At 36.7% G+C, this 12,586-nt stretch overlaps 1 protein-coding gene across 2 annotated transcripts; it reads left to right on the forward strand.

Annotated features, from left to right (window-relative positions):
- Positions 1-120: 120 nt before the first annotated feature.
- Positions 121-11,609, forward strand: ccni2 (cyclin I family, member 2). 2 transcript variants are annotated; one of them, XM_067375453.1, is made up of 9 exons: positions 121-350; positions 483-555; positions 770-836; positions 924-1,072; positions 1,179-1,313; positions 4,187-4,261; positions 4,346-4,486; positions 8,575-8,805; positions 10,794-11,609. In XM_067375453.1, exons 4-9 carry the CDS (start codon positions 959-961, stop codon positions 11,124-11,126), a joined length of 1,029 nt encoding a protein of 342 aa, XP_067231554.1. In that variant the 5' UTR covers positions 121-350; positions 483-555; positions 770-836; positions 924-958; the 3' UTR covers positions 11,127-11,609. The 2 variants fall into 2 exon arrangements, with proteins under 2 accessions (XP_067231554.1, XP_067231553.1); XM_067375452.1 differs by lacking the exon at positions 770-836.
- The last annotated feature ends 977 nt before the right edge of the window (positions 11,610-12,586 follow it).

Consider the following 12,586-nt stretch of genomic DNA (forward strand, 5'->3'; position numbering starts at 1 on the left):
AGTTAACTCTACCCCTAATAGACACATTTTGGCATTTTTATAATTGAATACATTAACCCTCATGATAAAACATCATGATGTAATAAAAATAGGTCTGAAAACAATACATGAAGGCGACTATAATGAATTCAACCATTTTATATAACAGAACCCGTATGTGCGACCCACTAACACAGTTCTGTACGTGGGTGACGAGTATGTGGGCGGGGCCAGCGCCCATTACGTCACATATATGGGCGGAGCCGATAGCTTGTACTCAAATACGCGGGCGGAGTCAAGCTGGTTTAAACACAGATTCTGGACTCTGGAGCAGTTGTTGACGAGCTTTTCTTCTCTTACATCCTCCGGAGGTGATTCTTTCTCGACATTCCGTGCTGCAAAAAACTTGTTTTACACCCGTTAGTCTTGTATTAATGTTTTGCTGTTTGAAGTGAAACATTTCTTAAATCTGTTGTTGTGTAAACAGTGCGCTTGTTTTTCAGACATGGAGGAATGATTTTGTGCACATTAATGCAGTGGACGCCAATGTCAGAAGCTGTGTTTCCTTTTGAAAAGGTAATTTCTGTGTCAAAACTTTCCGTGTCTTTGTTTACAAGTGGATGCAGATCGACCCGCCCATATCTGTCTGTGCGCTTTTAGTTTCACATTGTCTTCAAATTATGTTTTTCTGCTTCCCTGTTGCAGTTAAAATAGCGTGCATTATTCATTTTAGTAAATTTCAACACGAATTAATGAGATGTGAACATTGATTGTAAACACTGTGCTGTAGGCCTGATGTTGGGACCATTTTGCATTGCATAGACCCCAACATCAGGATGCCAAAGAAGAGAAAATTGGTAAAAGGATTGACTGATGCCTTCTTTGCTTGAATAAATCACTTTGGATAAAAGCATCTGCTAAATCACTGTGCATTTCTTTGTCAGGCATTACTTCCAGTGGAAAAGCTTTCAAATCAGCCATGAAACCTCCTGGTGAAGAAGAGACTCAGCGTCTGGGCACACTGCTGCTCAACACCCTGGCGAGAGAAATGCGTCTTTGGAGAGCTCCTGTGCTGAAGAACGGTTGCATTCAGGTGGAAGCATGTTTTAATTCAGTCTTCTGAACCAGAGAGATCCTGGTGTTTGGTCTTTTCACTAGGGAAAACACAGGTGTCAGAAACAAACTACATTTGCTTTCAGGGTTCAGATATCAGCCCTCCTCAGTACCATGAGGTGATCGTGTGGTTGCGTGAAATGAGCGGCACATTCAAGTTTTCCTCGGAGACGTTTGCTTTGGGAGTCTGTGTTCTCAACAGCCTGCTTGCAACAGTCAAAGTAAGTGAAACTGCTACATTTCCATCTGTGCGATTTAATCGTTTGGCTTCCACAAGAATAGTGTTGTAAAATGCAGTCTACTGTTGATAAACCATGGGATGTGTTTGATATTAAACCGTGTTATTAAAAGCGTATTAAGCTGCAAAAGAGATACAGTTTCCTAGGCGGCTTTCTGTGTGTGCAGAACATGCATAAACGTTTAGTTCACCCCCATGTCATCCAAAGATGTTCATGTCTTTCTTTCTTCATTCGAAAAGAAATGAAGGTTTTTGAGGAAAACATTCCAGGATTTTTCTCCATATAGTGGACTTCACTGGGGTTCAACGGGTTGAAGGTTCAAATGTCAGTTTCAGTGCAGCTTCAAAGAGCTCTACATGATCCCAGACGAGGAATAAGGGTCTTATCTAGAGAAACCATCACTCATTTTCTAAAAATAAATATACTTTTAACCACAAATGCTCATCTTGCACTGCTCTGTGATGTGCCACGCATTACGTAATCATGTTGGAAAGGTCAAGTGTGAAAAACTTAATCTTATTTTCTCTTCCAACTTCAAAAACGTTCAATATTGTTGTTTTACCTTGTTTTTGTAAAGGGCGTTTGACTTAGGCTTTGTGTGTTCAGTTTGTAAACACTGGATCAGTACTTCTGCCTATGTCACTCACGCGTGACCTTTCCAACATGATTACGTCATGTGTGACGCATCGCAGAGCAGTGCAAGATGAGCATTTGTGGTTAAAAAGTATATAAATGTTTATTTTTTTAAGAAAATTACCCATCTTTCACTAGATAAGACTCTTATTCCTCGTCTGGGATCATGTAGAGCTCTTTGAAGCTGCACTGAAACTGACATTTGAACCTTCAACCCGTTGAACCCCAGTGAAGTCCACTATATGGAGAAAAATCCTGGAATGTTTTCCTCAAAAACCTTCATTTCTGTTCGACTGAAGAAAGAAAGAAATGAACATCTTGGATGACATGGAGGTGTGTAAATTATCAGGAAATTTTAATTCAGAAGTGAACTAATCCTATAAGCAAAGTATACTGTGGGCTTCAGATACGCGCCTAAAGGGTCAAATGGCCACAAAATTTCTGAAATGCTTGTTTTGGTGAGTATCCTCGTAAATGTAGTTGGTGATGTTTTAAAGGGTTAGTTCACCCAAAAATTCTGTCATTGATTACTCACCCTCATGTTGTTCCACACCTGTAAGACCTTCGTTCATCTACGGAACACAAATTAAGATATTTTTGATGAAATCCAATGGCTCAGTGAGGCCTCTATTGACAGGAAGATAATTAGTAGCTTTCTAGGCATTGAAAGTGTTAAAGACATATTTAAAACCGTTCATGTGACTACAGTGGTTCAATCTTAATATTATGAAATGATGAAAATAAAAAAAACTAAATAATGACTTTATTCAACAATATCTAGTGATGGACGATTTTAAAACAATGCTTCATGAAGCTTTACGAATCTTTTGTTTTGAATCAGTGGTTCAAATTGTGTATCGAACGCCCCCAGTGGTGAACCATTGAAATTTTGAAGCCCTTATCACGTAACGAAACCTCGTTTACTGAAATCACGTGACTTTGGCAGTTTGATACGTGCTCCAAAGAACCACTGATTCAAAACAAAAGATTCGTAAAGCTCAGAAGCTTCATGAAGCAGTATTTTGAAATCGCCCATCACTAGTTATTGTTGAATAAAGTCGTGGTTTTTTTTTTTTTTTTTTTTTTTTTTGCACAAAAAGTATTTTTGTCACTTCATAATTTTAAGGTTAAACCACTGAACTCGCATGAACTGATTTAAAGCAGAACTAAGTAACTTTCTTTTACCTTCATAAATAATTTAAGTCCTTATGATGGTTAATTGATTAATCGCCAGAATACAGCACTTGCAAGTTGAGCTGCGCCGACCCAACACAATCTTGCCTCATGGTCACGTTCACGTGAGAGTGACAAAATGCTTTACGGTAATTCAAAAACAACGTATATATTATGACTTTATAAGACCATTTCGAAAATTACCCATCTCCATCGAGTTTTCTTGTACTGTATTTGCAAAACTACTGCACTGGAGAGCGTTGTAGACATTGTAGTCCAGAGCTGCGCTTGGAGTATTTACGACAGTGTGATTCACTGAAGGAACCTGTAGGGGGAGCTTCGCGAATCTTACTGAGTTCTGCTTTAAATATGTCTTAAGTCAAACAACAAAAGACAAAGATAAAATCACTCTCTGCTCTTGAATTAAAAACCGAAAGCACTGTTTATTTAATTTGTATTTTTGTTCTGTTGTATTAATTTGTCTTGTTTAAATGTTTAAATTATTATTAGTTTTTGTTCGTATTGTATTGCTGACTGTTGACTTGTCTTCTGTAACTGTTTTGAGGACCTTTTAGCCTAATTACATTAGTTAACCTATTTATTTATTTATTTATTTTTTTGAAATATCGATAATTTTAAATTTCGTTGATATTTAAAATTACTTGTACCTTAAAATAAGACTTTGATCATATGACCCACCAACAGTGTTGCCAAGTCTGTGGGCTTCCCGCAGAATTGGGAGATTTTAACAGTATTGCCGCGGGTTGAAGCGACCCCAATAACATGATATTTAGTCCCTGGAATGTTTATTTTACTAGGGAAACCCAACCAAAAAATGCAGATTTTACCCCCCGAACACGGGAAACCCCCATGAAATGTGATTGGGCTAGTTTTGAGTAGCAATTGGGCGGGTTTTGTCGTGAAAACCTGGCAACTCTTCCCACCAATAATCGTTTTAAATAATCATGATTTCAATATTTTTCCATAATTAAGCAGCCCTATTTCTAGAAGATGGTTGTCGACTCTAAGTGCTCCCTCTTTCTTTGCAGACTCGGTTGAAATATCTCAAATGCATGGCCATCACTTCTCTGATCCTCGCTGCAAAAATCAATGAGGAGGATGAGGCAAGATACAGAAACGACAGAAACACCCCACACAACTTTTAACCATTCCAGTGCATTTATTGTTCTTGTTTTGTTGCTGAACAGGTGATTGCATCGGTTAAAGACTTGCTGGAGCAAAGCAGATGCAAATTCTCAACAGCTGAGATTCTTCGCATGGAGCGAGTCATATTGAACAAGCTGCACTGGGACCTTTACATCGCTACGCCCATGGATTTCATTCACATCGTGAGTAGCGACTGATGCGTCATCTTTCTTGTATTGAGATCAGAACTTAATGGTACAAAAAGCACAGGAAAACATACAACCTTTTAGATGTGCCCATTGCAAACATCAGCAGAAATTGACTTTTGGTCCTTGACTTTGTGCATGTGAATATCTGTGGCCGCGTGGCATGGCATACGAGGGCGGTACGAGGTGTGTGTTCGGCCAAGGCACTGATCTGACTTGAACTTTAGCAGTAAAGCAGATAGATAACCCTGCAAAACATCTCCAGTACAAATATACTCTCAGAAATGGCAACTTCAATTTTCATGCTTCGTCTTTCCTACATAGTGGGGTTCGGTTAAATTATCCAAGAATATGAATTTTTAGTGGAAGTTCATGTTGCAAAAGAGTTGGCTGAGGCATTTAGCCATGATTAGATCAATCAGACCAACTGCTAAACAAGGCAATGGAAGTGAGTGTAGCGTTGCTGTTTTGGCACACCGCGGACAGCCATAAAATAGCCATTAGAAAGTACATGGAACGAGAACCCAATATAAATACTTCTGTGGTTTTAAAAGAACGCAAGATCCTGATCCTGAAACACAATCCCAGTTAAGAAAATGGTAAAATCAGTTTACAAAATGGGTGAAACTCATGAAACCTTATTTGACCCCACATCACAATAATAAATATACTTTGGATAAAGAAAACAAAGCCTTTTTTAGGACAGTTAAGATTTTTCAGAATAGATATTAGTTAGGGATAGATTCTATATTTAATATTTTCCGAAACAAGGCTGCCCATTCAGTGGCAGTTTTTGGTCTAAAAAAGTATTATAAGTGCACCTCAGAAAAAAATCTTTTGTAACAAATAATTTTATCACCAGGAATAATTTTGTAAAGACACTATTTCAATTTTAAGACAGTTGAATGAACAACATCAGCATGCAGGATTGTGGTGTTCATTTATGAATAGGGATGCAAAGGGGTGGAAAATTTCTGGTAAATTAAAAAAAAACTATCCAAAGTTTCCAAAAATCCTGGAAAGTTTCTGGAAAGTTTTTTTTTTTTTCGGAACAAATTCCGGACATGTTCTGGAAAGTTTCCGGAAACATTCCGGACATGTTCTGGAAAGCTTCCGGAAACATTCCGGACATGTTCTGGAAAGCATCCGGAAACATCCCGGACATTTTCTGCAAAGCTTCCGGAAACATCCCGGACATGTTCTGGAAAGTTTCCGGAAACATTACGGACATGTTCTGCAAAGCTTCCGGAAACATTCCGGACATTTTCTGCAAAGCTTCCGCAAACATTCCGGACATTTTCTGCAAAGCTTCCGCAAACATTCCGGACATTTTCTGCAAAGCTTCCGCAAACATTCCGGACATTTTCTGCAAAGCTTCCGCAAACATTCCGGACATTTTCTGCAAAGCTTCCGCAAAGTTTGCCCCTTTGCATCCCTATTCATGAAAAATTAAATCTATCCTAACTAAGGTTTACGGAAGAGGATTAGGGCCAAGCAATAATAAAAAAAAAAAAAAAACATCTTGAGATTAAAGTTGTTAAATTTCAAGAAAAAAGTCAAAATAAAATGTTGAGAACAAAGTGATTAAATTACGATTAAAAAAGTCATTAAATTTTGAGAAAAAGTCAAGATAAATTACGAATTTGTTCTCGTAATTTAATGACTTTTTTTCTCATAATTTAACAACTTTAATCTTGAGATTTTTTTTTTTTATTATTATTGCTTGACCCTAATCCTCTTCTGTAAAGGTTCAACTGTTTTCATGGCAAATTGGCACATTTTTCCTTTTCGTTACTGTAATGTAAAAATTGTCTTCATTATCATAATGTGGAAACAACATACTTTACAATATTCATATTACTAAATTAAGTACTTGCACTGCATTATTTTTGTGCTGATAATAATGCCACAATGCAAAAAAAATCTCAATGGTCCTAAAAGTGCTTCATTTTCTTAATGCAAACTGATTTTTGGGTGATGTTTTTGTGATATCTACCCATATAGGTCATATTAAAGATATCAAGATGTCTATAACACATAGAATAATTAAATATAATTGCCTGTGAAATGAAAAAATATCTAATAGCATACAAAAATAAATTTCCTTAACTTCCCAAATAAATATCCACAATTTAGAATACCTTAAATATATTACCATACAAGGTCCATGTGACTCATCTGTCTCTTGGAGTAAAGACACACACTCACATACAGCCGTAGATACAAAGGAAGGTCACACTTCCACAGTAGACATTTAACGAAACATTCCACAAGGCGATATATATGTATTTTACCCTGAACTCATGAAACAGACGTGTCATTCCTGTTCGATCGAGATGGCTTATTTCTTTTTCTAAAAGGCTGAACCCATAAAAATTGTGCATTAAAAGTAAATGTACAACCAGAATCGGTCCGGTTTACTTTCTTAAAGGGATCATGACATGAGAAATCACATTTGCTGTGATCTTTTGACATATAAAAGGTCATAGTACCATTAAAGCAAGTTTCAGAACTTAAAACGTCCTCCTCCATTATAAACGAAACACTTATTTAATCAAGCTCCAAAAACGACTCGTTTTGGTATTGCACGATCTGTGAGTCACATGGGCAAATGTGACACTGAAGACTGCAGTAATGATGCTGAAAATTCAGCTTTGATCACAGAAATTATATTTTAAAGTATATTAAATAGAAAATCACTATTTTAAAATACAGTAACATTGAAATATTACTATATCAAGTAAACGCAGGCTTGATGAGCTTAGGAAACTTCTTTCTAAAACATTAAAAATGGTAATGTTTACAAACTTTTGACCGGTCCTGTATATGGGCCATTCTACAGAATTGGTTCAGTCAGAGTTTTTCCTCACATTTTGTATTTATGCATATTGTATAATATCCAAGGTACACATTTCTAGTAATTTTGCACTTAATTCTTATATTGTATTTTCAGAAAGTTTTGGAATATTTTACTCTCCCCAAATTTGTCATTACTGAAACAGAATAATAAATAATTTAATAAGAAGGGTTACATTGACCTATTAAGATTTTGTTTACATCTACCTTATATATATATATATATTTATTTATTTAAATTTTTTTATTTTTTTATATATTTTTTTTCCACAGGTAAATCAGTAACAATTACAATTTTTACAGTATTTCAAATCCAATCTTTCTTTGTAAAAGGCATAAAGTTTATCATACTGATTTCAAAGTGAAGGATTCATTAGTTTGAATAAACATTGAACCAAAAACTATCATAACATCTTAGTTGATAATTCAATATACTTTATTCCAAACATCCCATGTTTCGGTAATGACTTGAAATAAAAAAAAAATAAAAAATAGATATTTTAAAAACAAAAAATGCAAAAGTTATTTCGATATAATTTTCACCAGTTTAAATTTAGGGGTGAGGGTTCAGGACAGCTACCTCCCAATTAAAGCTACCCAATAAATGATGATTTTATATATATTAAGCTTACTGATATTTTAAATATTATTGTGCGATTCAATAGATAATACAAGGATCTTAGTAAACATCTAAAATTTGAATACTTAAATGCTTTTTAAATGTGTTTTTTGGTAGTGGGACAGCAGTTTGCACCAATTCTGTATAATGGCCCTTTATTAACATAAGTGAACCTGAACAAACAACAACAAAATCAATGTCATGATCCCTTTAATGTACATGTCCTGGTTTCATAACTCATAAGTGCACATTATTATTAAAAAAAAAAAAGTTGATCAGTGATGATCAGTGTAATAACTTCCCTTCAGCTGGGCTGTTGGACGTTAACCAACAGCCGAATCTGCAACTCATTTTCAGCTCTGACTCCACGATCAGGGAGTCAATTCCAAAATATCTGGATTGGGATGTAGACAACTGGAGCCAGAGACTTGTTATAGTTTAAAAACATGGAGACTACTGAACACGGCACATTTTTACAGCCCACTCATGAAGAGGTTAACACACAAACCATGTCCAAGGAGTACAGATACAGACCCACGCCTCTGTGAGTGATTGGGGTTTTTGGTGGCGTTGTCTCTGTTGGTTAAGCGCTTTGTTTTTTCCCCTCCAGTTCCATGGCCTGTTGATATCCAGGCACCCCCAGCTGGTGTGGGCCGGCTCTCAGAACAGGCCCTGCCTCCAGGCGTCGTTGTGGACCAGGCAGGTGCAGCACTGTATGGCCTGCCACCAGCTCTGGCAGTTCAAGGGCTCCATATTGGCTTTGGCCATCATCACTTTGGAGTTGGAGAGACTGACGCCTGATTGGTTCTCAGTTTTTACCGACCTGCTGAGGAAAGCACAGGTAGTGAAGCATATTCATGAGCAATATCACACTCGTAGCCATGCAATATGGCTGTATATCAGCATGGCTGTGGTTCGGCTGTAGGTTAGCCGAATAGAGCGATATCGCATGGCTACGAGTGTGATTACTGCATTTATACAACAGTTCAATGGCACAAGTGCGTAAATAACAACAATGGATTGTCTTTAAAACCCTCTTTTTAGGAACTACTTCCTTCTTTCCGCCACAGATTCAAATCTCAAGTTTAACAGTTGAGCTCAAGCCTCCGTTAGTAAATCTAAAAGTCACTTTAGAACTAGTAACGAAGGAACGATGAGTCACTTAATTGAAACTCACTGTAATATGTAGAGTATTATGAGAGAGCGAGTTTATTACCTGCATCTTGCTGATATTCCTCAGGTCAATATTATATTCATAATCACACAATCAGTTTGAATGTCCACTGAGGAAAGCAATATCTTTGTCCTTTTAACATTTAAGAGGATTTCCCATGACAGCACTAGTCAATGCATTTGTCAGCTGGTCTTGTAAGATGTTGTTTAAAGTAAAAACAATGTCCTTGTTTCCTTGTTTCAGTCCTTTTCAATATAAAAGTCTTCTTGACTGACTCTCTTATAAAGACAGTCTTTGCTGCCATCTAATGGCGTATTAATGTAACTTTTCACTGAAGTCGAAATCAATGACTTTCTCAATACCAAAAAATATGGCATGTTATTTAAATATTGCTTATATTGTTTATTTAACAATAATATTTAAATTAACAACGATAGCCATTATAACAGTATAAGAAGTAAAATAGGAAATAAACACAAGCAAACAGTTCAGTCAAACGTACATAAGCAGCGCTCTAGTAGGTGCAGGATTTATTTTCATTGTAAATATATAGTTATGAAACTTAATACAGCCCTTAAGCCAAATCTATTAGCTCTGGAACAAGCAATATATTAATAAGACCAAAGATTGCCCATTTGATATACCCAAAATGAATTATACCTCATGTTTAAACACTTTCTACATAAGAGCCAGCGTCAAATTCCCAAAGGACTGGCCGAGATGAAGCTGTTCTCTGTGGGTATTGAGCACTGAATCTCCGAAAGCGTCTAAACAAATTTTCAAATAGGCGCTTTGTTTACATATAAATCGCATATCTGAGATCTAAATACGCGCCTAAAAAAAACTCTTAAATACATTCTGTTACAAAATAACAGCAGTATCTATAAAAATATGGTGGGTTTGCTCATATTTTCTCACTCTGTGGGAATGCTGACAGCGGAGTGATTCAAATAGTGAAATGGTTCCTATGGTGATATTGGTAGAATATCACATGACTGGAAAGACCTCTCAGCCAATCAGATTCGAGAACCAGAAAGAACTGTTGTATAAATCAATATAACTTAATAAGCTTGATGGAATATTATGGGTAACTGCTAGTGATGCACAAAAAAATTATTTTGCTGAAACCAACATTTTTTTTTTTTTTTTTAATAATCAATCAATTAATTAATTTAACTTGTTCATGAGCCAACCCCCCGTCTTTGCGCGGTTGAAACACCGATTGAGTGATTACATGGGACATTATACGTTTCAGTAAGTTGTACTGTATCTTTAAATGTTCCTGGCTGAAATCAAGTAAATTTATATTTCAGCTACACTTAATGTTGACACGTTTTTCAGGTTAGATAAATGTTACTTACACTATCAAGAAAACAACAACAACATGTTCTATTTAACAGGTTTTCTAAAGTCTTAATTTGCACTTGAAAGGGTCTTAAATCAGAGCAGAAAGTCTTAATCCCATGACTTTATGAATTTAAATGTTGCATGCATTACAAAAAAAAAGTACTTCTCTGTATTTTTGTCCTGCTTTCCCAATACAAATATCTAAACACCTTTATAGGTGGCTGGAAACATGGCTAATGAAGTGTTTAGTCGGTGCTGTAGCAGTTCTGGCATTATTTCACTCACATGCATGTTTGCGTTCACTCTAGATCGAAAGCACAGAGTTCATCTGCTGTAAGGAGATGGTGGACGAGTACCTGACCAGCCTTCAGCTCTCCTTACCCACAAACGCTGTGTACATTTTAGACGCCACCAGCATGCTGGCGTTCAGAGGACATGACGTGCAGGATGGGGATGATGGAGACGGGAACAGAAAGACCGCCGGACGAGCACAGACAGAGGACGGGGACCAAGACATGGACGACTTCTATGATGGTCTCTGGTGCCTTTATGATGAGGACACGCCAATGAGAACAGGAAGACATGGGCTGGAGGATATGACCTCGCCCTGTCCTCCTCTACAGCCCTCGTCCAGTCAATAAGCTAACATGTGATTCTGTGGATCAACGATGGCCAATGCACTTTTCTATTCCTTTTTATGAAACCTTTATGCAGCACTTTGATCATATTTGAGATTTCTTTACATTCTTTTATTTTTGTACTTTGTGTTTTATATTTGTGTATCTTCATACAAGTTATTCTGAAGTAGAATTGTGGTGCTTAAGCGGAAATCTTTTTGTTGGCCAATTGGTTATTCCGTAACTAACTTTATGCTTTATGGTATTTATGTCGATATTGAGAAAAGGTTTTTGACATTTCATATTTTTCAAAGAATCCCGTGCAGGATTAATGTGAAGAGGAAATAACAGTCTATTCAGATGTTACTGAGGTTTTTTCTTTCTCGTTTTTATCTAAAAACTCCTCCCAACCCTTTTAAAGGCAGCTACAGATATCAAATTCCTGTTCCTTTTAAATGAAACAAGGAAATTTTCTTTTCTGAATGGGACTTTACACTTTTGTAAAAACAGCAGCTTTTTATGTTGCTTGGAAAACTGTGTCCTATGCAATAAAAACAGATTTACACTACATGTGTTCTTAGGTTTCTTTCTGTGTCTGAGCAAATGTCACTCTAGTGTCATACAGGAATATAATTTATAAGAATGGTTCGTCCAAAAAAAAAAAAATGTTATAAATGTGTGTTGGCAGTGTGTGTACACAACCACCCTATAGTGGCAAAAATCCACCCACTTTTTTTTAATCCCCATAAATCATAAGCAGTGTCTCAGAACAAGCCGTTTGCAGGTTCCTGGTAGTGTGACGTCACATTAGCCACAGGCCCCGCCCACGAATGTTGATAGACACTGCCGTTGAGTTGTACACAGTCCGCCATTGCTGCACTGACGAGAACGTCTCCCAAGCGTTTTAGGTGTTCTGTAGCTGGATAGATTAATCCACATATCTCCATTTACTCCTGAAAGCTGAGCCGCTGAAGACGAGGTGGATTCATTTTGTTTTCGAAGAAAATGCTCCCTCAACTCTACCGAAATTTGTTTATGCGCGAAACATTTCACACTGGACTGATTTGTGAAGAATGTCAATACAAAGGGACAATATGAAACAGAGGTTGTGCTGAAAATGTGTTACTCAAGGATAAATCAGTACAAACTGTTCATGATCCAGCTTACAGTCTCCAGAGTGATTTTGGATACAGCAGTAACGAAGGTGAGAGCACTTTATATCTGTAAATCAACTCCGATGAACTTTAATAAAGTTTGTTAAGTACCACCAGAAAAGGCATAAGGTCTTTATATATTTGTTTGTTAGTTGTAACAAGTGTTTGTGTTCTTCGCTGTTTATGTTGATAATACAAGGGAGAGAGAGAGTTTAAGAATAATATTTTAATGCACACTTGCACTGTTAAGTGCTTACAGAGATTTTCTAGAATGAAAACGGACGCTTCATATTTTGTGTGAAGTACAATAAACGTTATAAAACTCATCGG

The sequence above is a fragment of the Chanodichthys erythropterus genome, chromosome 22 (genome assembly GCF_024489055.1).
Source record: "Chanodichthys erythropterus isolate Z2021 chromosome 22, ASM2448905v1, whole genome shotgun sequence".
Classification (NCBI taxonomy): Eukaryota; Metazoa; Chordata; class Actinopteri; order Cypriniformes; family Xenocyprididae; genus Chanodichthys; species Chanodichthys erythropterus.

Coding starts and splice junctions, on each gene's coding strand:
- ccni2 (XM_067375453.1), top strand. CDS start 959: ATGAAACCTCCTGGTGAAGAAGAGACTCAGCGTCTGGGCACACTGCTG. Junction 1,314..4,186: donor GCCTGCTTGCAACAGTCAAA/GTAAGTGAAACT, acceptor CTTTCTTTGCAG/ACTCGGTTGAAATATCTCAA. Junction 8,806..10,793: donor ACCTGCTGAGGAAAGCACAG/GTAGTGAAGCAT, acceptor CGTTCACTCTAG/ATCGAAAGCACAGAGTTCAT.